General features: G+C 42.1%; 1 protein-coding gene across 2 annotated transcripts in view; it reads left to right on the top strand.

The window, feature by feature from the left end:
* The window catches only part of si:dkey-91m11.5 (PH_BCR_vertebrate and RhoGAP_Bcr domain-containing protein), a 613,456-nt gene that overhangs the window by 128,379 nt on the left and 459,505 nt on the right, over positions 1-25,572 (top strand). For both annotated transcript variants that reach the window (XM_048555997.1, XM_048555996.1), the window contains exon 2: positions 4,764-4,948. In XM_048555997.1, the coding sequence (XP_048411954.1) occupies positions 4,764-4,948 (185 nt within the window). The remainder of the gene's footprint in view (positions 1-4,763; positions 4,949-25,572) is intronic.

Raw genomic sequence — 25,572 nt, 5'->3', positions numbered from 1 at the left:
GACGGGCATGGATAGGGGTGAATAGTCAACATCTTTTCCCCAGGGTAGGGCTGTCTTGAACTAGAGGGCATATGTTTTAGATGAGAGGGGAAACATTTAAAAGGGACCTAAAGGGCAATGTTTTCACACAAAATTGTTGTAAGTGTAGAAAGGTTGAAGAGAGGTATGAGCAAAATGCTGGCAATTGGGATGGATTAATGTAGAATACCTGTTAAATATGGATGAATTGGACCAAAGGACCTTTTCCCAAGTTGTACATCTCTATGACTCCATACCATCCCTCCTTACTGACGTAATAGATTTCCTAATCAAAATTGCAACACCTGCTCCTGTTTTACTTCCTTCCCTGCCTTGATTAAAGACTCAGTGTCCTGGAATATTCAGCAGCCAGTTCTGTGCTATCTCAACTTTAGCAGATCATCGATAAACAGCTAATCTAATTAGTATCTACAATCTAAAGCCCAACCATTTTTCATTATCCCCACTCTATCATATACAGACCCGGCCATGGGTTAACTTGTAGAAAATTATAATCTGCCAGTTCAATAAACAGTTTCCAATGATTGATACAAGACCTTCATGAAATCTTTCGACAGTGGGTTGTTGACAAGGAAGTAGAACTGTATAATTTGAATTCTGATGTTGCCAGTTAATGTAAACCATTTCAGCAGAGCTTTAAAAACATTTACTTATTTCTTACAGACTTCGATTTTTTTCTCAGAACTTGCATCAATTTGAGAACAGGAGAGAAAATAGAGAGCAAAATCAAGCAGCACCATCTCCAGGAGTCTTGCAAAAGCTCAATGTCTTCTGCCAAAACCCAATCAGAACTGGTTGTCTTTTTTTTTATTCTCTTTTCAATCAACCTTCTGTATGGTTGGCAGGTTGGCACTAGCCCTTTCTTGATTGACCAATTCAGCATTTAACCAGCTGCCAGTTCTGAGCAGAGCAACAATTTGGTGCTGAATTGTCCAGTGGTATTGATTAGTGTTTCAGTTGCATTATTTTTCTGGGCTAGTTCCCAGGCAAATACATTTGTCTTTGTTCTCTTCTGCTTTAGAGCAAGCTGCTGTTCAAAATTGAAAGTTCATTTCTTAACTACAGCTCTCAGTTCCAAACCATGAGTGAGAAAAATAAAAGTAGAAATGATCTCTACAATTATTGTAGAATTCACAGCCTTTGACATGATCTTATAGTCGCAGTAATTATATAGATGCTGTAGTTCAGTTTGCAGTCAATGATGATCCAAAATTGTTAATGATGGAGGATCCAATGGGAATGCTGTTGATTGTAAAAGACATATAGCTAGATTCCTGTTGGAAACAGTCATTATCAACACTTGGTGCAGATGTTACATAGGCTACTTCAGTACTTGTATAGCCTTGAAGCTGTCCAGCAAATGCAGTTTACTTTCACAACTCATGACACTGATCACGTTTTATGAACAGTTGCACATACACACCTGGCTCATGCTGCTGTGTACTGCGCTTTCCCTGGTGTACCTACAGGCTTCCGTGGTTTGCCAACAGCTGTTACAGAGCATGTGATACATCTTTGATTTATAAATTGTCTTGCAAGATACTTTGTCGAGTGACAGCGTCCCATAAGAGTAAGGATTGAAAGGATGCATGTGTTGGGCAAGCACAGATTTTGATTTGCTTGTAATGAGCCTGTGGCATTCAACTTACTGTCAATCTTGCAATGAGTGGGTTTGCTATGGCTGAAGTGACCTATCTAAGAACTCGTAGTGGGTCAAGGAAGAGTACTGCCACAGGGTGCAAATGTACAAGTGGTTGCATAGTTCCCATTTTTGCAACAAAATGGCAATTTGTGATGTTCGTAGAAACACAGAAAATAGGAGCAGGGATAGGCCATTGAACCCTTTTGAGAGCCTGCTCCATCATTCCCACTTTTTAAATCCCTTTAGCACCAAGTGCTATATCAAGCATCTTGAAATGATACAATATTTTGGCCTTGACTGCTTTCTGTGGGAGTGAATTCCACAGGCTCAGCAATCTCTGGTTGAAGAAATGATTTCTCAGTTTTAAGCTAACAGGACATCCCCACCATTGGGAACATCCTCCTGTATCTAACCTGTCTAATCCTGTTAGAATTGTGTAGATTTCTGTGAGATCCATCCTCAATATATGAGGATAGGTAAGTCCCCTGGGCCAGACGGGATATATCCAAGGTTTCTACAGGAAGCGAGGGAAGAGATTTCTGCCCCTTTAGCATTGATCTTTGCATCCTCACTGTCCACTGGAGTAGTACCAGAAGATTGGAGGGTGGCAAATGTCATTCCCTTGTTCAAGAAAGGGACGAGGGATAATCTTGGAAATTACAGTCCTGTCAGTCTTTCTTCTCAGTTGGGCAAATTATTGGAGAGTATTATGAGAGATAGTATTTATGATTATTTTGAAAAGCAGAGTTTGATTAGAAATAGTCAGCATGGCTTTGTGAGGGGCAGGTCATGCCTCACAAGCCTTATTGAATTCTTTGAGGATGTGGCAACACAGATCGATGAAGGTCGAGTGGTGGATGCAGAGTATATGGATTTTAGTAAGGCATTTGCTAAGCTCATTCAGGAAATAAGGAGGCTTGGGATTCAGGGAAATTTTTGGCTGTCTGGATATAAAACTGGCTGTCCAATAGAAGACAGAGGGTGGTAGTAGATGGAAAGTATTCAGCCTGGAGCATGGTGACCAGTGATGTTCCATAGGGATTTGTTCTGGGAACTGTGCTCTTTGTGATCTTTATAAGTGACTTGGATGAGGAAGTGGAAGGGTACGTTTGCCGACAACACAAAGGTTGGTGGAGTTGCGGACAGTGTGGAGGGCTGTTGTAGGTTGCAACGGTACATTGACAGGATGCAGAGCTGGCAAAGAAGTGGCAGTCGGAATTCAAACCAGAAAAGTGTGAAGCGATTCATTTTGGAAGGTCGAATTTGAATGCAGAATACAGAGTTAATGGCAGGATTCTCAGCAGTGTGGAGGAACAGAGGGATCTTGAGGTCCACATCCTTAGGTACCTCAAAGTTGCTACTCAAGTTGATAGGGTTGCAAAGAAGGCATAGAAGATGGAACTCTACAATGAAAAGAAGAAACGCTGTCTTTCTAAAAACTGAAAGAGCAGCAAATGTTGTAAATGAGAAACAAAAATCATAAATAGAAATTGCTGGAAAAGCTCAGGTCTAACAGCATCTGTGGAAAAAAAAACAGTTGACATTTCAGGTGAAGTGACCCTTCCTCAGACCACTCTCTTTATCACCAGCTTACTAAGTGTTTGAGCTAAGAATCAAGCACAGGGACAGAAAGATCACGGTCTACACTTTTGTGGAAAGATTAAGGCCTGCCATTCTGTTTGAGTTTCTTTCTTCAACCATGCCACTTAAAAATCATCCATGATACCAAGAAATTGAATATGAGTGCAGATCCCCTGTCCAGAAGCGGAGAGACCCGGTTAGAACTGAACATTTATATTTGACCAAGGCTAGAGGAATGCCTGTGTGTGCGCGTGTGAGAGTATCTGTTGTTTTATGATTTTTTTTACCCTTTAAGGAGATGTACCTCCTTTAATACTTAAATGAGAATGAATTTCATTTTATTCAGCATGTTGTGGAAAGTGCATTGGCTGTGGATCATAACCTTGGATCATCTGCAGAAATTTATAACTTTTAATTACAATAAGATTTACAGCCAAAATATATTCTTGCGAGATGGCAGCAGGGTAGGATACTCCAGCCAGAGTTTATCTGCTCCAATTGTTCCCTTTCTTCGTTTTTCTCTCTCCCTCGTGTATGTTTTCCCCTCTGCCTTTTTCCTTTTCTGCCAGCAGTTCAGAGCACGATCATGAGAACCAGAGGCCAGTGACCCTGAATGTAGCGGGGGCAGCGGGCCTGGAGCGGAGCTGGAGTCTCCAGCGACCCAGAACGGGGATAGTGGATAGCAGGTCTGGAGTGAAATGGGGATGACCAGTGGCATGGAGTGAAGATGTCTGTTGTTTGGGAACCACTGGAGCCCAGGCAGACCACCTGGAAGCTCTTATAGAAAGGCTACAATGTGTTTTTTTTAAGCTTTATTTCTTATTTTCCGGCTTGTTCCAGAATTTATGTAAATAACTTGGTTGAAGGTAACATTTGAAATGTTTCTGATAATGAAGATGATAGGAAAGTAAGTTGTGAGGAGAACATAGAGTCTACAAACCAACATAAACCATTTAAGTGGATGGACAAAGGTCAGGCAAATGGAGTATGAAGTGGAAAATTGTGAATTTTTTTTATTTTGGCAGGAGAATTATTGGAGACCTCTGAGATGCACAGAAGTCTGGGTGGTCTAATGCCTGAATTGTAAAAGGTTTGTACACAGGTACAAGCAATTGGAGAAGCTAATGGAATATTATTGTCTATTGCGAGGGCAAATGAATGAAAAAATGCCTAGAGCTCTGGGGAAAAAAAATTAGAACATGCAGACATTCAGCAAGTTTGGTATTATCTGTGGACAGCGACACAGAGTTAACGCTTCAAGTACGCGTTGTGGAAACGAAGAAGAATTGTATTAGATAGTTAGGTAGTTTATTTTGTGACCAAGGGGTGACAGGTTATCTGGGGTAGATGTGAAAGTGGTGAAATCAGATCAGCTGTGACTTTATTGAGAGTGGAACAGGCTAAAGGGAACAAGTTACCTATGCCTCCTAATTTGTATAGCAAACCAGTTGTCTGGTGCTGTCCTTCAGTGTTTTCCTGTTTTGTACTTCTAATTTTCCAGATACTCTCTACAGCAACACGCTACCAATCTATGCGTACGATGCAGATCGAGTCGAGGAACAAAGACGGAACCAGGAAAGCATGCCCTACATAGATGATTCACCTTCGTCATCACCTCAGCTCAGCTCCAAAAGTCGGGGTAGCAGAGACACTATATCATCTGGGTCCTTGGAATCAACCAAGTCCGTGAGTAGATTTATTCTGAAACAGTGAAAAGCCAATACCGTGCCTAGATAAGAATGCAAAGATGTGAAGGAATTAAATAAAAATGCACCTTGAAAGAATATGTTGTTGCATAATTGAATGAGCAGGGTCAAAGAGGCTACACCAGCAGGATTAGTTAAGATAGTGAAGGAAATCCCAAGAGACGTACATGGAATAGTGTAGGTTAGATGGGCTTCAGATTGGTTTGACAGGTCGGCACAACATCGAGGGCCGAAGGGCCTGTACTGTGCTGTTATGCTCTATGTTCTAGAAGTCTGTCTGTTTGGAGTTTGCACGTTCTCCCTGTGTCTGCGTGGACTTCCTCTGGGTGCTCCAGTTTCCATCCACTCCTCAAAGATGTGCAGGTTAGGTGAATTGGCCATGTTAAATTGCCCATAGTGTTCAGGGATGTGTAGAATAGGGGTTATGGGGGATGGTCTGGGTGGAATACTCTGAGATTCGGTGTGGACTTGTTGGGTCAAAGAGCCTGTTCAACACTGTAGGGATTCTATGAAGTCGAGCTGCACCTAATGAAGCTGGAAGCAGATGAGAAATCTAAAATTCTTACGTTTGTCTGTGGGGATAAAGTACTGGTGCTGTTACCAGCGGTAGGAGATCCCTTCTCTGCAAGGTTCAGTCGTCCCTGTCGATTGAGAAGAAGTTAAGTTAGGTGAATTATCTGGTAAAGATATTTATTGAGTATGTCATGTGAACATACTGAAACCTTTCTATGACAAGGAAAGGGAACTGGAGAAAGAGGTATTAGTTATCGCCACTCCCGAGTGAGGAATGAAATCCAGATGATTTAGATGATTTTAAGTGCCTCAAAAGGAAGCCCTTAAAGAATGGGTTAGGGTAGTGAGTGATCTGTCCCATGAACAGCAAACTGAATTTGCTGTAGTGCTATGAAGACGTACGTAGAAATAGAATGGGGAGGACGAATGCCATTGTACATGAGGTTGATGTACCCAACCTGAAATGTCAACTTCCCTGCTCCTGTGATGCTGCACACTCTGACTCTAGCATCTGCAGATCTCACTACCTCCTCCTGACACAGGGAATGCTGCTCCGATTAAACAGCACCCCTACAGGCTCAATCCTCTCAAAGCAACGCAGGCTCAGAAGGAAGCGGAAATGATGCTCCAAGAAGACATGATAGAGCTGAGTCAAAACAATTGAACTTTACCAGTTGCGTTGGTTCGAAAACCTGATGGTACTCAATGATTCTGCATAGGCTATCGGAAGGCCAACACTGTGACCAAAACTGACCCATATCCAATTCCAAGGATGGAGGATTTTGTGGAAAAATTAGGACAAGCCACTTATATCACAAAGTTGGACATACTTCGTGTTTACCGGTATTGTGAAGTTGGGTATAGTACTTGTAAAATGGGATATAGGAAATTAGAATTTTGTGTTTGTGAAATGGTAGGGAGAAGTGCTTTTTCTATGCTTAGAGATTTGACATAGATGTCTGTGAACAGCAGCTTGAAAGTTTGGAAGTACGCAGAGACCACCCAAATTGAAACATTTTATATGAAAAGGCTGCACAGTTGGCAGGCCAAATAACGGTTTTTACCAAGACAACAAGTTTTGAATATTGCCATTCAACTTGAACCAGGCATTTAGATACCATAAACCAATTAAATTTAAATCTGTGTGAAGCTGCTTGGCCTGCTGTGTTCATCCAGTTTCACATTGTGTTATCTGAGATTCTCCAGCATCGGCAGTTCCTACTATCTCTCTTAAATTTAAATCTGATGGTTTTGACAACATAGCCCAATCCTAGTGTAAGAAATGGATATATCATCAAGGTTATAAAAGAAGAGTGCACTTGGACAAGACAGGACAGCTAACTGCCATCTGCCAGAGTTAACAGCTCCTAGTTCTGAAGAGAGAATTTCTGGCTTTCACAGTCGTCTGTAAGTCTGAGAGAAAGTGCCATCTAAAAAAAAGGTACCTTTGTCACAACTACTTAATACTCCTGACGGAAGAATTGACGGAGAAGGCGTTCTTGAAAGAGCATTTGACGGAGAAGGCACAGAACATTCCAGAAGACATGTGATCCGGCAGTAATTTTGAGAGACTAAATTCGATGTTGTTTTTCAATTTTATGTAAATGGGACTTATTTATTACAACAACACACCATTAGAATTAGAATCTTGTTTCATTCAGGAATAGTTAGTAGTTAGAAGGGGTTTATTTGGTTCGTTAATAGTGTAATTTTTTTTTCACTGTTAGAGTTGGATAAACTGTTACTTGATTGGAAAGTGAATGAGAGATTTATTTTAATTAACCACTAGAAGTTGCAGAAGGGCAGGTTACGCCACTTTCCATGCTCTTTTTACAGACTACGAGGCGAGGTGCTTCTCTTTGGGTGTTTCGATTTTAAATCTCAAGAAGGGGGTCCCCGTCCACTTTTTAACACTGACCTTTGTCAGATACAGCAAAAGAAGTTTCTGCTTTTGTAACTCTAGGCGGGCTATGTCGATTTTAAAGTAATGTCCTTTGGAGTAAAAAACACACCAGCCACTTTTCAAAGTCTTATGAACACAGTTCTTGCAGGATTGACTAATTCTGCTGTCTACATAGATGACTTAGTGGTCTTTTAACTATTCATGGAAAGATCACGTGGAGCATTTGGCACAGTTCTTTGAGAGACTGCGGAAGACAAGGTTGGTTATAAACTTGGCAAAAACAGAATTTGTGGAGGTGGAAATGACATTCTTGGGGTACAACATCAGATATGTATTGGTGACACGGAGGAATGTGAAGACAAAGGCCATCAAGGAATTTCCAAGACCATCATTGAAGAAGGAAGTGATACGATTTTTAGGAGTGAGCAGATTCTATAGGAAATTTGCACCAAACTTCAGTCACCTTTGACAGTTTTGTTTAAAAAAAACACAAAATTTTGGTTGCCAGAACAAGGCCAGGACGCATTTGAGAATTTAAAAGGAGTGTTAACCACTGTACCACTTTTAGCCATGCCAAACATTTTTTGAAATATTTTTCTCGCCACTCTAAATGTGGGCATGCATTTGAATTTGGAATGAAGAAATTATAAGTTTCAGTTGGAACTCTCCAGGATCCGTTCAGAAGTAACCGGACGCTTGGACCACAAATTTCCTTAGTGCCTTATGTTTCAATACTGTGTGCGCAGTTTTAATATGCGGGCGAATACAGAGAATGAATGCTGAAAGTACACGAGAGTGTTGGTCGTCACATGACACTGAATTGATGCGTGCAATGCTTTTTAGAACTCAAAACCTGAACTGAGGCCATCACTTAGGCACATAAAGTTTACTTTGCTTTCATAGCAGGAAGGGCTTGTAAAAGTGCAGTTAGTTGCTGATTGGTTTTATAGCCACAATTATAAAAGTGCATGCTTGTTTTTCAAATTTTTTTAAAGTTGCTAAAGTCTACGGAGAGTGATACCTTTCACACTACTGCGCGGTCTTTCGCCATCTGCTTTGGATGACTACTGCCTTCTCTACTCCTGTCCAAAACTCAAATTATAGCTCTCTGTACGTAGAGATATACAACATAGAAACAGACACTTTGGTCCAACTCATCCATGCTGACCAGATACCCTAAATAAATCTGGACCTATTTGGCAGCATTTGACCAATGTAGCTCTAAACACTGCCTATTCGCATACCCATCCAGATGCCTTTTTAAATGTAGTAATTGTACCAGCCTCCACCACTTCCTCTGGCAGCTCATTCCACACGTGAACCACCCTTTGTGTGGAAAAGGTTAACCCTTAGGTCTCTCTTAAATCTTTCCCCTCTCATCTTAAACCTATGCCATCTAGTTTTGGACGCCCCCCCCCCTCCCCACCCTGAAGTAAAGACCTTGTGTATTTACCCTGTCCACGCCCCTCATGATTTTATAAACCGCTATAAGGGCACCTCTCAGCCTCTGATGCTGCAAGGAAAATAGCCCCAGCCTATTCAGCTTCTTCCTATAGCTCAGACCCTCCAACCCTGGCAACATCCTTGTAAATCTTTTCAGAACCCTTTCAAGTTTCACAACATGCTTCCTATAGCAGGGAGACCAGAATTGTATGCAATATTCCATAAATGGCCTAACCAATGTCCTGTACAGTTGCTACATGATATTTCAACTCCTATACTCAAAGCATTGACCAATAAAAGCATGCATACCAAATGCCTTCCTCATTATCCTATCTGTCCATTACTGCACGTTCAAGGAATGATGAACCTGCAATCCAAGGTCTGTTTGTTCAGCAGCACTCTCCAGAACCTTATCATTATGTGTATAAGTCCTGCCCTGATTTGCCTGTCCAAATGCAGTACCTCACGTTGATCTAAATTAAACTCCATCTGCCACTCTTTGGCACATTGGCTCATCTGATCAAGATCCCAATTTAGTCTGGGGTAACCTTCTTGGCTGTCCATTATACCTGCAATTTTGGTGTCATCTGCAGACTTACTGACCATACCTCCGATGTGCACATCCAAATCATTTTTATAAATGATGAAAAACCATGGACCCAGCACTGATCCTTGTCACCATTGCAGGGCCACAGGTCTTCAGTCTAAAGAGCAACTCTTCACCACCACCCTCTGTCTCCTACCTTTGAGCCAGTTCTGTATCCAAATAGCTAGTTCTCCCTTTATTCTGTATGATCTAACCTTACTCACCAGTCTACCACAAGGAACCTTGTCAAATGCCTTATTGAAGCCCATGTAGATCATGCCCGCTGCTCTGCCCTCATCAATCCTCTTTGTTACTTCTTCAGAAAACTCAATCACATTAATAAGACACAATTTCCCATGCACAAAGCCATGTTGACTATCCGTAATCAGGCCTTGCCTTTCCAAATACACATGTAAATCCTCTGCCTCAGGATTACCTCCAACAGCTTGGCGACTGCCAATATCAGCCTCACTGGTCTGTAGTTCCCTGACTCTCTCTTACCACCCTTCTTAAATAGTGGCACCATGTTAGCCAACCTCCAATGTTTCGCGCTTCGCCTGTGGCTCTACAAATATCTCAGCAAGGGACCCTGTAATCTTCCTTAGCTTACCATAGAATTCTAGAGTACACTTGATCACGTCCTGGGGATTAATCCACATTTTATGTATTTTAAGATGTCCAGCACCACCACCTCTGTAATATGGATATTTTTCCGTAGCGTTCTCCACAGTAAACGGTGATGTAAAATACTCGTTTATGATGTCCCTCCTCTCCTATGGTTCCACACATAGGTGGCCTTGCTGATCTTTAAGGGGTCTTGTACTCTCCCTGGTTACCCTTTTGTCCTTAATGTATTTTTAGAATCCTAAAGGATTCTCATTAACCCTATTTGTCAAAGCTATCTCGTGTCCCCTTTTTGCCCCCCTAAATTTCCCTCTTAAGCATACTCCTACTGCCCTTATATTCTTCTGGGAAATCACTCAATTTCTGCTATCTATACCTGACATTTGTTTCCTCCTTATTCTTGACCAAAACCTCAATTTCTCCAGTCATGCAGCATTCCTGTACCTACTAGCCTTGCCCTTCACCCTAACAGGAGCGTATTGTCTCTAGAGTCTTCGTTATCTCATTTTTGAAGGCTCCCCATTTTCCAGCCATTCCTTTACCTGCAAACATCTTCCCCCAATCAACTTTTGCATGTTCTTGCCTAATAACATCAAAGTTGGCCTTCTTTCAATTTAAAACTTTTACTTTTAGATCCAGTCTATCCTTTTAAAACTAATAGAATCATCGTCTCTGGCCCCAGAGTGCCCCTCCACTGACACATCAGTCACCTGCCCTGATGACTTTCCCAAGAGTAAGTCAAGTTTTGCACATTCTCTAGTAGATGCATCCACATACTAAATCAGAAATTTGTCTTGTACACACTTAACAATCATAGAATCCCTACTGTATGGAAACAGGCCCTTCAGCCCAACAAGTCCTTACCAAATCACTGAGCACCCCACCTGGACACATCGCCGTATAACCCACCTAATCTACACATCCCTAAACACAATGGGCAATTTAGCATTGCCAGTCCACCTAGCCTGCACACCTTTGGACAGTGGGAGGAAACTGGAGCACCCAGAGGAAACCCACATAGACATGGGAAGAATGTGCAGATTCCACACAGACAGTCACCCAAGGGTGGAATCGAACCTGGGTCCCTGGTGCTGTGAGGCAGCAGTGTTAACCACTGAGGCATCATGCTGCCCACAAATTCCTGTCCACCCAAGCCCTTAAAACTATGGCAGTCCCAATCTATGTTTGAAAAGTTAAAATCCCCTATCATAACCACACTGTGTTATTCTTGCAGTTGACTGAGTTCTCCATAGAAATTTGTTTCTCAATTTCCTGCTAACTATTGGTTGGGTGCTGGTGGTGGTTGGTGGTGGTGGTGTTGGAGGGGGATGTCTATCATGCATTCCCAAAACCTTACTTCTCAATTCCAGCCAAGTAACCTCCCTGGATGTATTCCCAGGAATGCCCTCCCTAAGTACAGCCATAATGTTATCCCGAATCAAAAATGCCACTCCTTCTCCTCTCTCAACCCCTTTTCTATCCTTTCAATAGCGTCTATACCCTGGAACATTAAGTTGCCAGTCCTGTCCATCCCTGAGCCACATCTCTGTATCTGCTTTGATATCCCTGCCCTATGGTCGTAACCGTGTCATGAGTTCACCTGCCTTATCTGTTAAGCCTTTTGCATTGAAATAAATGAAGTTTAATTTATCAGTCCTACCTCGGTCTCTACTTTGTTCCTGCCTGCCCAGTCTGCTTGACTTATTCATTTTCCCTCAAACTGACCCCTTTCCTCACTGTATCCCTGGATCCCACACTCCCAAACCACTTACTAGTTTAAATCCTTCTGAGTAGCTCTAGCAGGTTTTCCTGCCAGTATATTAGTCCCCTTCCAATTCAGGTGCAATCTGTCCTTCTTATACAGGTCTCGTCAACCACAGAAGATATTCCAATGATCCAAAAATGTGAATCCTTCTCCCTTACACTAGCTCCACAGGCAAGCGTTCATCTGCTCTATCCTCCTGTTTCTATCCTACCTAGCTTGTGGCACTGGGTGTAATCCAGATATTACTACCCCCGAGGGCCTACTTTTTAAATTCCTGCTTAACTTCCTATATCCTGTCCTCAGAATTTCATCTTTTCTGTTCCTAAGTTGTTAGTTCCGATGTGTACAATGACCTCCTGCTTGTCCCTCTCTCCTTTGAGAATATTCTGCACCCTCTCTGAAGTATCTTTGATCCTGGCTTCAGGGAGGCAACGCACCATTCTGATGTCTCGTTGTAAGCCGCAGAAGCATCTGTCTGTGCCTCCATCTAGAGAGTCTCCTATCACAGCCAATTGCTTAGAACCAGGCATACATCAGAGCCAGTGTCAGTACCAGAAACCTAGCTGTCCGTGCTACATTCCCCTGAGAACCTAATCCCCCTCCTACATTTTCCAAAACTGCATACTTGGTTGAGATGGAGATCATGCAGGAGTGTCCTGTGTCTCTCTGCCTACCCCTCCTACTTTTCCTGGTAGTCACCCATCTACCTGACTGTATCTTCGGCTAATCTCCCTCCTGGTAAATCACATCCATCACATCCCTTAGCCCCTTTTAAATCCTCATTGCCTCTAATTGCCGCACCAACCGACCCATGTAATCCGAATAGGATTCGCAACCAAACACGCTTTCTGCAGACATAATCGTGAGTAACATGGAAACTTTCCTTAATCTCCCACATCCAGCAGGAAGAGCACATCTCTCTACTAAAGACCATCTTCGCACCTTAACAATTTACAGGCCCAGAAAGTAGCACAGTCTTACTGCCCTAAAAACACAACTCCAGGCTAGCTTAGTACCTTTTTTAATATTTTTAAAGTTTAATCAAAAGATAAATCTCAATAACAACATATAAGCAAAAACCAAACACCACACAACTCACTATTGTAGATATATAAAAGAAAAACTGTCACGTTATACTTTAAAAAGCCATTTAGCTGCTCCCCTGCTGTGAGATCCGCCAGACAGGTTTCTCCAAAGTCAGTTATGAATTTTGCTGTTTGGACATCAGAGATCATTCTAAGAAAAATAAACAGGGATACTTAAAACCAGACAGCAAATGCAGAACAGTATGGAGCTGGAGGAACACAGCAGGCCTGCTATGTTCCCGCAGTTCCATACTCTGTTGTTCCTGACTCCAGCATCTGCAGTCTTGCTATCTCTGAGCAAATGCAGAAGCTGTGCAGGTTACTGCTGGGCCTTTTATCATTTGAAGTCTCTGCCCTGTAGACACGGCCTTTGTCTTTCTTCCTCCTTTTTAAAATGCCAATGTTTTGATCTTGCCCCCGCAAAAGTTCCAAAACAGTGCAACAGCTTATGAAACAGTAACTACTGCTCCTAGAATTTGAGGAAATTCACTCCAAAACTGGATATACCTCAAAAAAGGAGTGGGTCTTAACAGCCACAATTCTGTCCCAGCCTCTATCTTGAATTACCCAGATTCCTTAGATAGATTATTCCTCTTTTCTACTCCCACTCCTTTATGCTAGTGTCTGACTATCTGCCATTTTCCCCAGCCACACGAATGCATACCTTCCTCCCACCCAAGAAGAAAATTTCCTCATTCCAGTTCAAAATGTACTCTTTACTCATTTGAAATGTCCTCTTCTTTTTTTCAATTTAATTAAAAATAACATTTCCAATAATACCCATGTTATGTTTATTCATTCTGAGAGAAGAGCTAGGACCAATATTGTTATGTGGTTGTCACTTTACTCATCACTGTACTATTTTTATCCGTACTGTTACCTATGCCGAAGCAACAAGGTATCATCCCACAGCACATAGTGAGTTCTGGGAAGTATGTTCCATGAATTCTTTAGCATTTGTGTCTAAAAGTACATTTATTTAAACATCTGTGATCCATAAGACAAAACAACCTGTAATTAAGATTATTATCACAATATGCAAGGAACATCAAATCACACTTTTCTGTAACATCTTATTAATAGGAGACATATGGAATGATTTAATGTTTTAATCAGAATGTTTAACCACACCAGTTTTAAAAATGCTTTATATTAACAAAACCTGAAAGATATCCTTGTATTTAATATATTTTAATTTTTTTTAAAGTTAGGTATTGGGTATTAGATGAGGAGAAGAATTAAACTCAGCTGAGCTTTTAGAGGCTGGTTGAACAGCCAACAACATGTGAATCTGAACAGCTTGATTATAACACATAAAAACAATTCATATGAACCGTAGCCATTTGACTAGCTATGAGAAAGTTCATTTCATGCCTGTGGAGCAAAAATTCAACAGCCAGTCAGTGCCATTAGGTGAGAAGGCAAAGAAAGCAGGAATGAAAAATAAGTTTTGAAACAGAACGATTAGATACAAGCCATTTTCAATTTAATTGTGTCAAAGAAATGGTGACTCATCTCAAATTTCTTCATTAAAAAGAAAATGACTGTAGATCACAAAAATGTAACATATATATATGTTACATACTAACAGTAGACATAAAACATCTGCTATCAAATTAGTAGCAAGATATTCCCAAGTTGGTTGTGAGCCAGAAGATTTAGAGCTTGTTGAAATCAGCAAATACATATTTGCATAAATAGCAATGGCTTCATGCTCAAATGCCTCCCAAGAGAGTGTTGATGGCTAGTGACAGTTCAAGTAAACATTTTCTCTTTCTGCAGACCTGTAATATGCTGTATTCTGCCACTTTATCAACCTTGAAAGCTGTCGTTTGGCCCTGTGTAGCAATTTGGGTTAATTCGGAATGATACTATAGTGATTTAAAATGCAGCACATTAGCATGATTTAGTATAATTTTGCTGTTATTTTAAGTGTTTGCTAAACCTATATCTTTGGTGATAGTACGTTTGTAACAAAAACAGGGTGACTATTTTCATAATCTTTGGGTGAGTTATAGATATTAATACCATAATCATATTTGAGCCTGGCCACCAAACTGCGGAGAGGACCGTCAACTTATGTCCCTTTATGAGCCTGCTATAGTTGCTTGTTGTAGTATTTTAATCAACCTGTTTGAGTTATGACGCATCTCTGGAGCAGATAGGACTTGAACCCAGACCTCCCAGACCAGAGCTGCATCTTATTACCAGTTGGAGTATATGCAATTCTGTTGTGTGCATTCCAAAAAGTTCATAAGGATTCAGGAGCCCTGTAATGCCTGATTGCATTAATCACCTTCAAGGGTGAAACCCTTGACATCCAATTTGAATGACAATACATTTATTTACCATATATTCTGCACTTCAAAAGCAAGTCAAGATTATCAGAGCTCATTCAGAGCAGGTTTGCAACAAGTCATTGCTACTGTGCACTTTCTGGACAGTAAAGCATAAGATCATAGCTAATAATTGAGGACATCACCTACTTTGTAACATTAACGGTGTCTCCTCAATCTATTTTACTTCCTTGCAAGTACGCATGCGCACAAACGTAACCGTGAAAATGATTGCATCATTAATTATTTCACAGCAAAACTTGTAATAAAATCAGTGAAAGTGTTGTGATTATAACAATCTCAGCCAGTTGGACCTCATAGAATACAAGTACTTCACCTATAACGTGATACTTGCATTCTTGTGTGACCTCATGCCAGGGTAGAGGAAACGGAAGTTAGGGTAGTTGCATGCTGCTTTTGCAGGATGTGTGAGGTAAGGAGCACTGCTGGTGTCCCCTCTGACTTCACCTGCGAGAAGTGCACCAACTCCAGCTCCTCAAAAACTGCGTTAGGGAACAGGAGCTGGAGCTGGATGAACTCCGGATCATTTGGGAGGCTGAGGGGAGCCATAAGGAAGTGGTCACACCCAAGGTACAGGAAAAAGGCAGCTGGATGACTCTCACGAAGGGGAAGGGGAATAGGCTGACAGCGCAGGATCCCCTGTGGCTGTTTCCCTCAATAACAAGTATACTGTTTTGGATACTGTTGCAGGGGATGACCTACCAGGGGAAGGCCGTAGTGGACAGGTCTGTGGCACTGAGCCTGACCCTGTGGCAAAAAAGGGAAGGGGGGAGAATAGGAGAGTAATTGTAGTGGGGGATTCAATAGTAAGAGGCACAGACAAGCGGTTCTGTGGACACGAACAAGATGAAAGGATGGTATGTTGCCTCCCTGGTGCCAGGATCCGTGATGTCTTGGATCGTGTCTGCAGGATCCTCAAGGGGGCAGGTGAGTAACTAGCAGTCATGGTACGCACGGTACTTATGACATAGGTAGAAAAAGGACAGAGAATATGAAAAACGAATACAGGGAGTTAGGTTGGAAGCTGAAGTCCAGGACAAACAGGGTAGTTATCTCTGGATTACTACCAGTGCCAGTGATAACGAGCTAAGAAATAGGGAGAAAGTGCAGCTAAACACTACAGGGCTGGTATAGGAGGGAGGGCTTCCATTATGTGGATAATTGGAGCACATTCTGGGAAAGGTGGGACCTGTACACTAAGGATGGGTTGCACCTGAATTGGAAGGGCACAAATATCCTGGGAGGGAGGTGTGCGAGAGCTGTATGGGATGGTTTAAACCAGTTTGGCAGGGGGTGGGGACTCGGATTTATAATTCAGAGGATGAGGTATTCAGCCTTCCAACAGACACAGCAGTGAGTGTGGTGGTTTATAAAGAAATGCGGTTGATGGAGCATAATTGCAGACATGACTGGTTTGAAGTGTGTATACTTCAATGCGAGAAGTATCAGAAATAAAGCAGATGAACTTAGAGCATGGGCCGGTACTTGGAACTAAATGTTGTGGCCATTACAGAAACTTGGGTAACTCAGGGAGAGGAATGGTTGTTGGAGGTTCTGGGATTTAAATGCTTTAAAAGAAATATGGAAGGTGCAAAAAGAGGTGGGTGAGTGGTATTGCTAGTTAGGGCGGGTATAGCAGCTACTGAAAGGCAGATCGAGAATGATATGTCTACAGAGTCAGTTTGGGTTGAGGTCCAGAACAAGACAGGACCAGTCATTTTTGTCGGGGTTTTTTTTACAGACCCCCTAATAGTCGCAGAGAAGCGGATTGGGAGGCAGACACTGGAAAGGTGCAGAAGTTACAGGGTTGTAGTCACGGGTGACTTTAACTTTCCAAATATTGAATTGGAAACATTTTAGCTGTAACAGTTTAGATGGAGCAGATTTTGCCCAGTGCGTTCAGGAAGGATTCCTAACACAGTATGTAGATAGACCAACAGGAGGAGGGGCCACTTTGGATTTGGTGCTTGCCAACGAACCGGTAGCAATCGTAACTCTGTTTCTTTCACGATAGTCATGGATAAGGATAGGTACATCCGACAGGGTAAGGTTTGCAATTGAGAGAAGGGTAATTGCAATTCAGTTAGGCAAGAACTGGGTAACATGAATTGGGAATAGATGCTATCAGGAAGAGCACCACAGAAATGTGGAGATTGTTTATGGAATGCATACTGCTTGTGCTCGATATGTTTATCCATAGCAGACAGAGAAGATGCAGTTGAGGGAGGGAGCCATGGTTCTCGAGAGAGGTCGAACGACTGATTAAGAGAAGGAAGGAGGTTTATGTAAGGTTTAGGAAAAGAGGAATGGAAAAGTCTCTAGAGGGGTACAAATTAGCCAGGAAGGTGCTGAAGAAAGGGCTTAGAAGAGCGATAAGGGGGCATGAGAAAACCTTGACGTATGGAATCTCTGAAAACTCCCAAGGCTTTTTACATGTTTGTGCAGAACAAGAGAATGACCAGAGAAAGGGTAGGGCCGATCAAGTATTATAAAGGGAATTTGTGCACACAGCCCAAAGAGATAGGAGTAATCCTTAATGAATACTTTTCTTCGGTATTCACAATTGAGAGGGACCTAGTTGTAGAGGAGGCCGTTGTGAAACAGGTAGGTCGGCTCCAGGAGATTGATGTTAGTAAAGATGATGTGCGAGGAATTCTGAGGAAGCTGAAGATAGATAAATCCCCCCGGCCTGAGGTTATTTTTCAAAGGATTCTTTGGAAAGTGAGGGACAAGATTGCAGGGTGTTTGGCGATGATCTTTTCATCCTCACTGTCCACGGATATAGTGCTGGAAGATTGAAAAGAGGCAAATATCATTCTGTTGTTCAAAAAAGGGAACAGGGATAACCCTGGAAATTTCAGGCCAGTTAGTCTTATATCAGTGGTGGGAAAATTGTTGGAAAGTGCTCTGAGGACAGGATTTATGATCACTTGGAAAGGCACAGTTTGATTCGTGATAGTCCGCATGGATCTGTGAGGGGTAGATCATGCCTCACAAACCTTACTGAATTCTTTGAAGAGGTGACCAAACACATGGATGAAGGTGGAGCAGTGGATGTGGCATAGATGGATTTAAGTAAGGCGTTTGATAAGGTTCCCCATGGTAGGCTAGTACAGAATGTAAGGAGGCATGGGATAAGAGAGAATGTGGCAGATTGGATTAAGAATTGGCTGACCCTTAGAAGGCAAAGAGCAGTAGTGGACGGAAAATATTCAACATGGTGCTCAGTTACAAGTGGTGTACCACAAGGATCTGTTCTGGGTCCTCTTCTGTTTGTTATTTTTGTAAATGATTTGGGTGACGGAGTAGAAGGGTGGATTAGCAAGTTCGCAGACGGTACGAAGATGAGTTGCTTTGTGGACAGTGTGGGGGGCTGTTGTAGGTTACAAAGGGACATTGATGGAATGCAGAGCTGGGATGAAAAGTGGCAGATGGTGTTTCACCCAGAAAAGTGTGAGGTGATTCATTTTGGAAGGACAAACTTGAAAGCAGAATACAGGGTTAATGGAAAGATTCTTGGTAGTGTGGAGGCGCAGAGGGATCTTGGGGTTCATGTTAACAGTTCCCTGAAAGCTGCCACCCAGGTGGATAGAGTTGTTAAGAAGGTGTATGGTATGTTAGCTTTCATTAATAGAGGGACTGAGTTCAAGAGCCGTGAAGTTATGTTCCAGCTGTACAAAAGCCTGGTTTGGCCACATCTGGAGTATTGTGTCCAGTTCTGGTCATCTCATTGCAGGAAAGATATGGTAGCGTTAGAAAAGGTTAGAAGAGGGAGACTTACCAGGATGATGCCTGGAATGGAAGGAAGTACTCACGAGGAAAGGTTGAGAGAGCTAGGGCTTTTCTCTTTAGAATGATGAAGGATGAGAGGTGTCTTGTTAGAGGTGTACAAAATGATCAGAGGTATAGATAGAGTAGACAGCCAGAGACTTTTCCCTAGGAAGGTAGCTTTTACAAGGAACATAGTTTTCGACTGAAAGGAGGTAGGTTCTTTACTTAGAGAGTGATGGGGCGTGGAATGCATTGCCAGAGAGGATAGTGGAGTTGCCCTCATTAGGGGCATTTGAGCGGCTGCTGGATAGGCGTATGGATGATAGTATAAGGTAGCGGTGGAGGTTGGATAGACCTTTGGTTTAGGGTAAAAGTTCGGCACAATATCATGGGCCGAAGGGCCTGTACTGTGCTGTACAGTTCTATGTTCTGTGCTGTTGAAAATTGTGTTATAGGGAAATGGCTACAGAAAATCACTATACCTGTACAACAAATTTGGTGTTATCCAAACAACGTCCACTATTCATCAATCGCGTTACAGCCAATTTTCATTAACGAAACATGCTTTCTAGCAGAAATACCTGTCTGAGTTTCCTGATTGGGGCTGCTAATCTGGTCCATTCAGGGCTCTACAACTGACAGATTAAAAGGGTCAGGATCAAAGATACTTGCACTGTGGTACCTGACTGAATGAGGCCGTACTATTGTCATGTTCATATGATCATAAAGGGTGACTTGGTGTATTTGTGTATTTGTTCCAATGGTGACGAGAGGAAGGCGTGATCTTCATAGAATCAGAGAATCATAGAATCCCTACAGTGTGGAAACAGGCCCTTTGCCCCAACATGTCCATACCAAACCTCCAAGCGTTCCCATGCACATCCATCCCCCTGTAACTCACCTAATCTACACCTCCGTGAACGCTATGGACAATTCAGCATGGCCAATCTACCTAACCTGCACGTCTTTGGACTGTGAGAGGAAACCGGAGCACCCGGAGGAAACCCACGCAAAAATGGAGAGAATGTGCAAACTCCACACAGGAGGCTGTAATTGAGCCTAGGTCCCTGACGCTGAGAGGCAGCAGTGGTAAGCCACTGTGCGATTCTTAGCTGCCCTCTTTAATGACTATAGTAATCCACATAGTTCGAGAGCAATCAGCAATGGGCAATAAATTTTGTCTTAAAGTTTTTGAGAAGACTTGTAGCTTGGGTTGTGGATGGGGTTATTGAGTTGTTCGCCTGGTAGGTTGGTTTGCAGATGTTTTGTCGCCATTCTAGGTCTCATCATCAGTGCGCCAACCGCTGCAAAGCCGAACCGGAAATGAGGCCAACCACTACATCAAATTGGACCACATGAATAACAAGTGGGACAGACCAACAATGCTTCATCGGAGACGCACTGGTGATGTTACCGAGTTTGGTGACAAAACGTCTGCAAACCAACCTACCAGCTTGGCAAACAACTCAACAACCCTTAAGTTTTGGCCTTACCAGCAATGTGTCTTAGTTATCTATGTGCAAGCTTCACACTCTTTGCTTTCATTGGCTCTGCTTTGATTGAAAGATTACAGTCTTTGAGTCCACACAGTTGAAGATAACTAAAGGAATTTGGGATGTAAGGTCAGAGATGTTGCGAAAGAGGGAAAGGAAGCGCTGATCTATTTACACAGCAGAATATACACCAACCCATTCCAAAGTACAAATTAAGAATGCTGAGTCGTGTGCATTTCACTGGCTGTGCCAATTCCACCTCCTGAGTTGGAGAAATGGTGCAAATGTGACAGATTGTTGACACTTCTATACATAATCTAATCTGCCCTTCTGCATAGGAGTCGTGTAATTGAAAGGAAGGATGTAACCGGTGTGATTGTTTTCTGGAATTGTTACTACTGATGGATAGAAGTTGCAACATGAAAAGAGTTAATTTAGCCCCACCAGTTTGTATGGACCCTTTGTGTGAGCATTTCCAAAATATTTAATTGAGCTATTATGTCCTTTTATAACACAAAGCTACATCTTGTAGGGTTGTGTGGAACGGCTTTCTGTCATACATCAAATCAACGTGTGCATCACTTTCACAACTTATATCTGAATAGGTTAATGGTCAATTACTGGGAACCCACACAGTCATGATTGAAATTTGTAAGAGAAGGAAGGATTCAAGCTACAGTTACCAGCCTTCTTTGCGACTGAATTTATCCTGTCAAAATGAGTTGGTGGTGAAGCCAGATTTGGGAAATTAGAAAGATAGGCAGAGTGTGACACATCAAAGAATTCAATCAGAACTTAGGTATACCATCTCCTCAAAGCTGTGTAGGATTTTGCAGAAATAAAGTGGAACAGACCAAATAGAATAGAAAATCTCCCTGCAGATCTAGTTTTGTAATACATTCCTTACATTTTGGGATAGAGGGAGTAATCAAGTTTATTTTATGCCTGTGTTGTTACAACATTAGTTGGGAAGGTGATGGATGTGACTGGAACTTTGTACCTCCAATATATATACTGCTTAAAATAACTTCTATGAAATGAAAAATAATCTACAATTGTAAATAAATCAGTGAAAATAATTTGTAACTGGGAAATGTGGATTCCTGATTTGGAGTTTGATTAGATTAGATTAAATTCCCTACAGTGTGGAAACAGGCCCTTTGGCCCAACAAGTCCACACCGCCCCTTGAAGCATCCCACCCAGACCCATCCCCCTATAACCCACGTACCCCTGAACACTACAGGCAATTTAGCATGGCCAATCCACCTAGACTGCACATCTTTGGATTGTGAGAGGAAACCAGAGCATCTGGAGGAAACCCACGCAGACATGGGGAGGATGTGCAAACTCCGCACAGACGGTCACCTGAGGCTGGAACCAGACCCAGGTCCCTGGCGCTGTGAGGCTGCAATGTTAACCACTGAGCCACCGTGCCATCTGGTGATCACCTTTGGGCTTTGAACCAGTTTGCTTTTTCTCATTATAGAAAAAGGCAAAAAAGCCGCCTCCTACTATTTTGAAACATTTGGTGCTCCTATTGGTCTTGGTTTTTATTTATTGTGTGAGAACATGTCTTCTGTGTACCAGGTTGGTTGTGTTTGCACAAGTGTATTTCAAGCCTGCCTGTGTATATATAATTCACTTGTGTTGACATAAACATCAGAAATGAGTGCCAATATGCATTAACATCTCGAATAGTAACAGTTAAAACATTCTAATCTTTATTGAAACACACACACAACTGAAACATGGTAAGGTATTGTCAACATCACGCTATTGGCTAGCATTTAATGTCAGTGGCAAGCCGTGCTGGGTTCAGATTGTTAAACAAAAAATAGCCAATTGGAGAGATCCAACAAAAAGGAAAGTACAAAAGTAGATTAAACAATTCGGGAAATAACATTGGTATTTTGTCTCCTCAGTATGCTCTAGGTTGGGCTGCTGCAATTAGGACATAAAGCAAAGATCCATTCCATGTGTTGCCAGTTTAAAAACAAACTGCCTCACTGGAGATAGCATCTTAGTACCAAAGCCTGTAAAAGCCAACATGTTGTGCTCAAGACATGTGTAGTGCCCTTAAATGTTTGTTAAGCAGAGCACTGCAACCTATAAAATGTAATTGTAAAGAATAATGCTGAGAACATTTCTTCTTTGAAAAGATAGAATGAAAAAACAAAGTGAATAGGAGCAGAATTAGATCATTTCGCCCATTGAGTCTGTTCCACCATTCAATCATGTATGATATGTTTTTCAACGCCATTCGCTTGCCTTATCGCAGCAACCTTCTGGTTACCTTGAACAAGAAGCTGTTGATCTCTTTCTTAAAAAGACTCTTGACTTAGCCTCCACAGCCTTCTGATGCAGTGGGTTCCACAGATTAATCACCCTAAAGAAATTCCTCTGCATCTCGGTCCTAAAGGGTCACCCCTTCACTGAAGTTGTGCCCACAGGTCCTAGTCTCTCCCATTAGTGGAAACATCTTCTCCATGATCGCTGTATCCAGGTCTCTCAGTATTCAGTAAGTTTCAATGAAGTCCTTCCCTCATCCTCATCGAGTACAGACTTAGATTCCTCAACTGCTCCTTATATGACAAGGAGCATTCATTCTTGGGATCATTCTTGTGAATATCCCCTAGATTGCTTTGAAGGTCAGAATATCCTTCCTTTGATACAAGGCTCCAAACAAAGAAATATAGAAAATAGGTGCAGGCATAGACCATTCGGCCCTTTGAGCCTGCAAAACCATTTAATACGATTGTGGTTAATCATGCAATTTTAGTATCCCATTCCAGCCGTCTCCCATACCCCTTGGCCCCTTTAGCCACAAGGGCCACATCCAGCTCCGTCTTGAATATATCTAATACACTGGTTCCAACAGCTTTTTGTGGGAGAGAATTCCACAGGCTCACCACTGTAAGTGAAGAAATTCTTCCTCATCTCAATCCTGTTTGGCTTGTCCCTTTATTCTTAAACTGTGACCCCCTAGTGCGGACTTGCCCAACATTCCCCACATCTCACCTATACAGTCCCTTCAGGATTTCATATGTCTCTGTGAGACATCCTTAATTTTTCTAAATTTCAGCGAGTACAAGCCCAGTCAATGCAGTCTTTCTTCATATGTCAACCCTGTCATCCCGGGAATCAGTCTGTTGAACCTTCACTAGACTCGCTCAACAGCAAGAATGACATTCCTCAGATGAAGAGACCCAAACTGCGCACACTTCTCAAGGTGTGGCCTCACCAAAGTCCTGTAGAACTGCAGCAAGAAATCATTTTTCCTACACTCAAATCGTCTTGCAATGAAGGACAGCATACCGTTAGCTTTCCTCATTGCCTGCTGCACCTACCTGCCAGCCTTCAGTGACTATTCCATTATAACAACCAGGTTTCGTTGCACTTCATCTTTTGCTAAAGTGCCTCTGTTCAGATAATAATTTGCCTTCCTGTTTTTGTGACCAAAGTGGATAACCTCACATTTATCCACATTATGTTGCATTTGCCAATTACTTGCCCACTCAGCCTACCTGTCCAAGCCACCCTGCAGTCCCTAAACATCCTCCTCACAGCATACACTGTCACCCAGCTTAGTGTCATCTGCAAACTTGGAGATATTGCATTGAATTACTTTGACCAAATCATCAATGTACGTTATGAACAGCTGTCATCACAGCACTGAACCCTGTGGCACCCAATTGTCACTGCCTCCCACTCTGAAAAGGACCTATTTATTTCAACTTTCTGCTTCCTATCTGCCAACCAGTTCTCTATTCATGTCAATACAGTACCTCCAATACCATAAGCTTTAATTTTCCTTACTAATCTCTTGTGTGGAACCTTGTCAAAAGCCTTTTAAAGTCCAGATACACATCATCTGCTGATTCAGCCTTGTCAGTTCTCCTGCTCATATCGTCAAAAAATTCCAAAAGACTTGTCAAACATGATTTCCCTTTGGTGACTCCATGCCAGGGTGGACAGATTTTGTCACGAGTTTCCAAATGCTCAGTTATTACTTCTTTAATAATTGACCCCAGTATCTTCCCCTCCACTGATGTCAGGCTAACTGGCCTATAATTCCCCGTTTTCTCTTTCCCTTTTCTAAAACAGTGGGATTACATTAGCTACCCTGCAATCCATTGGAACTGTTCCAGAGTCTGTAGAATGCTGGAAAATGCATTCGCTATTTCTAGGGCTACTTCCTTTAAAACTGTAGGATTCAGAGCATCAGGTGCTTGGGGCTTATCGGGTTTTAGTCCCATCAATTCCCCCAATACCATTTCCTGTCTAATGAGTATTTGCTTCAGTTCCTCCTTCATGCTTGACCCTCTGTCCCCTAGCATTTCTGGAAGGCTACTTTTGTCCTCCTTAGCAAAGGCAGATCCAAAGTATTTGTTCAGTTGGTCTGCTATCTCTTCGTTGTCCACTATGAATTCACCTGATTCTACATTTGACTTCACCAGTCTTTTTCACTTCACGTGTCCTTAGAAACTTTTGCTGTCAGTTTTTATATTTTCTGCAAACTTACTTTCGTATTCCTTTTTCTCTTCCAAGTGAAACCCTTTGTCCTCCATTGCTGAATTTTAAATTTCTCCCAGTTCTCAGTTTTGCTGCTTTTTCTAGTCAATTTATATGCCTCCTGTTTGGCTTTAACACTGTCCCTGATTTCCCTTGTTAGCCATGGTTGAGCCACCTTCCCGGTTTTATTACGCCAGACAGGGGTATACTATTATTGAAATTCATCCATGTGTCCTTTAAATGTCTGCTATTGCCTTTCCACTCTCAGCACCTTGAGCATTGTTGGCCAGCTTATCTTAGCCAATGCATGCCTCATACCATCAAAGTTGGCTTTCTTTAAGATCAGGACCCTAGTCTCAGATTTAACTATGTCACTCTCCATCTTAATGAAGAATTCTACCATATTATGGTCATTTTTCCCCAAAGGATCTTACACCAAAATGTTGCTGATAAATCTTCTCTCATTACACAATATCCAGTCCAGGATGGCGAGCTGTCTAGTAGGTCATTGACAGATTGGTTGAGAAAACCATCCCTCATTCATTCCGGAA

Source organism: Stegostoma tigrinum, chromosome 26, assembly GCF_030684315.1.
Source record: "Stegostoma tigrinum isolate sSteTig4 chromosome 26, sSteTig4.hap1, whole genome shotgun sequence".
Classification (NCBI taxonomy): Eukaryota; Metazoa; Chordata; class Chondrichthyes; order Orectolobiformes; family Stegostomatidae; genus Stegostoma; species Stegostoma tigrinum.
This window is presented reverse-complemented; position numbering and strand designations above follow the sequence as displayed.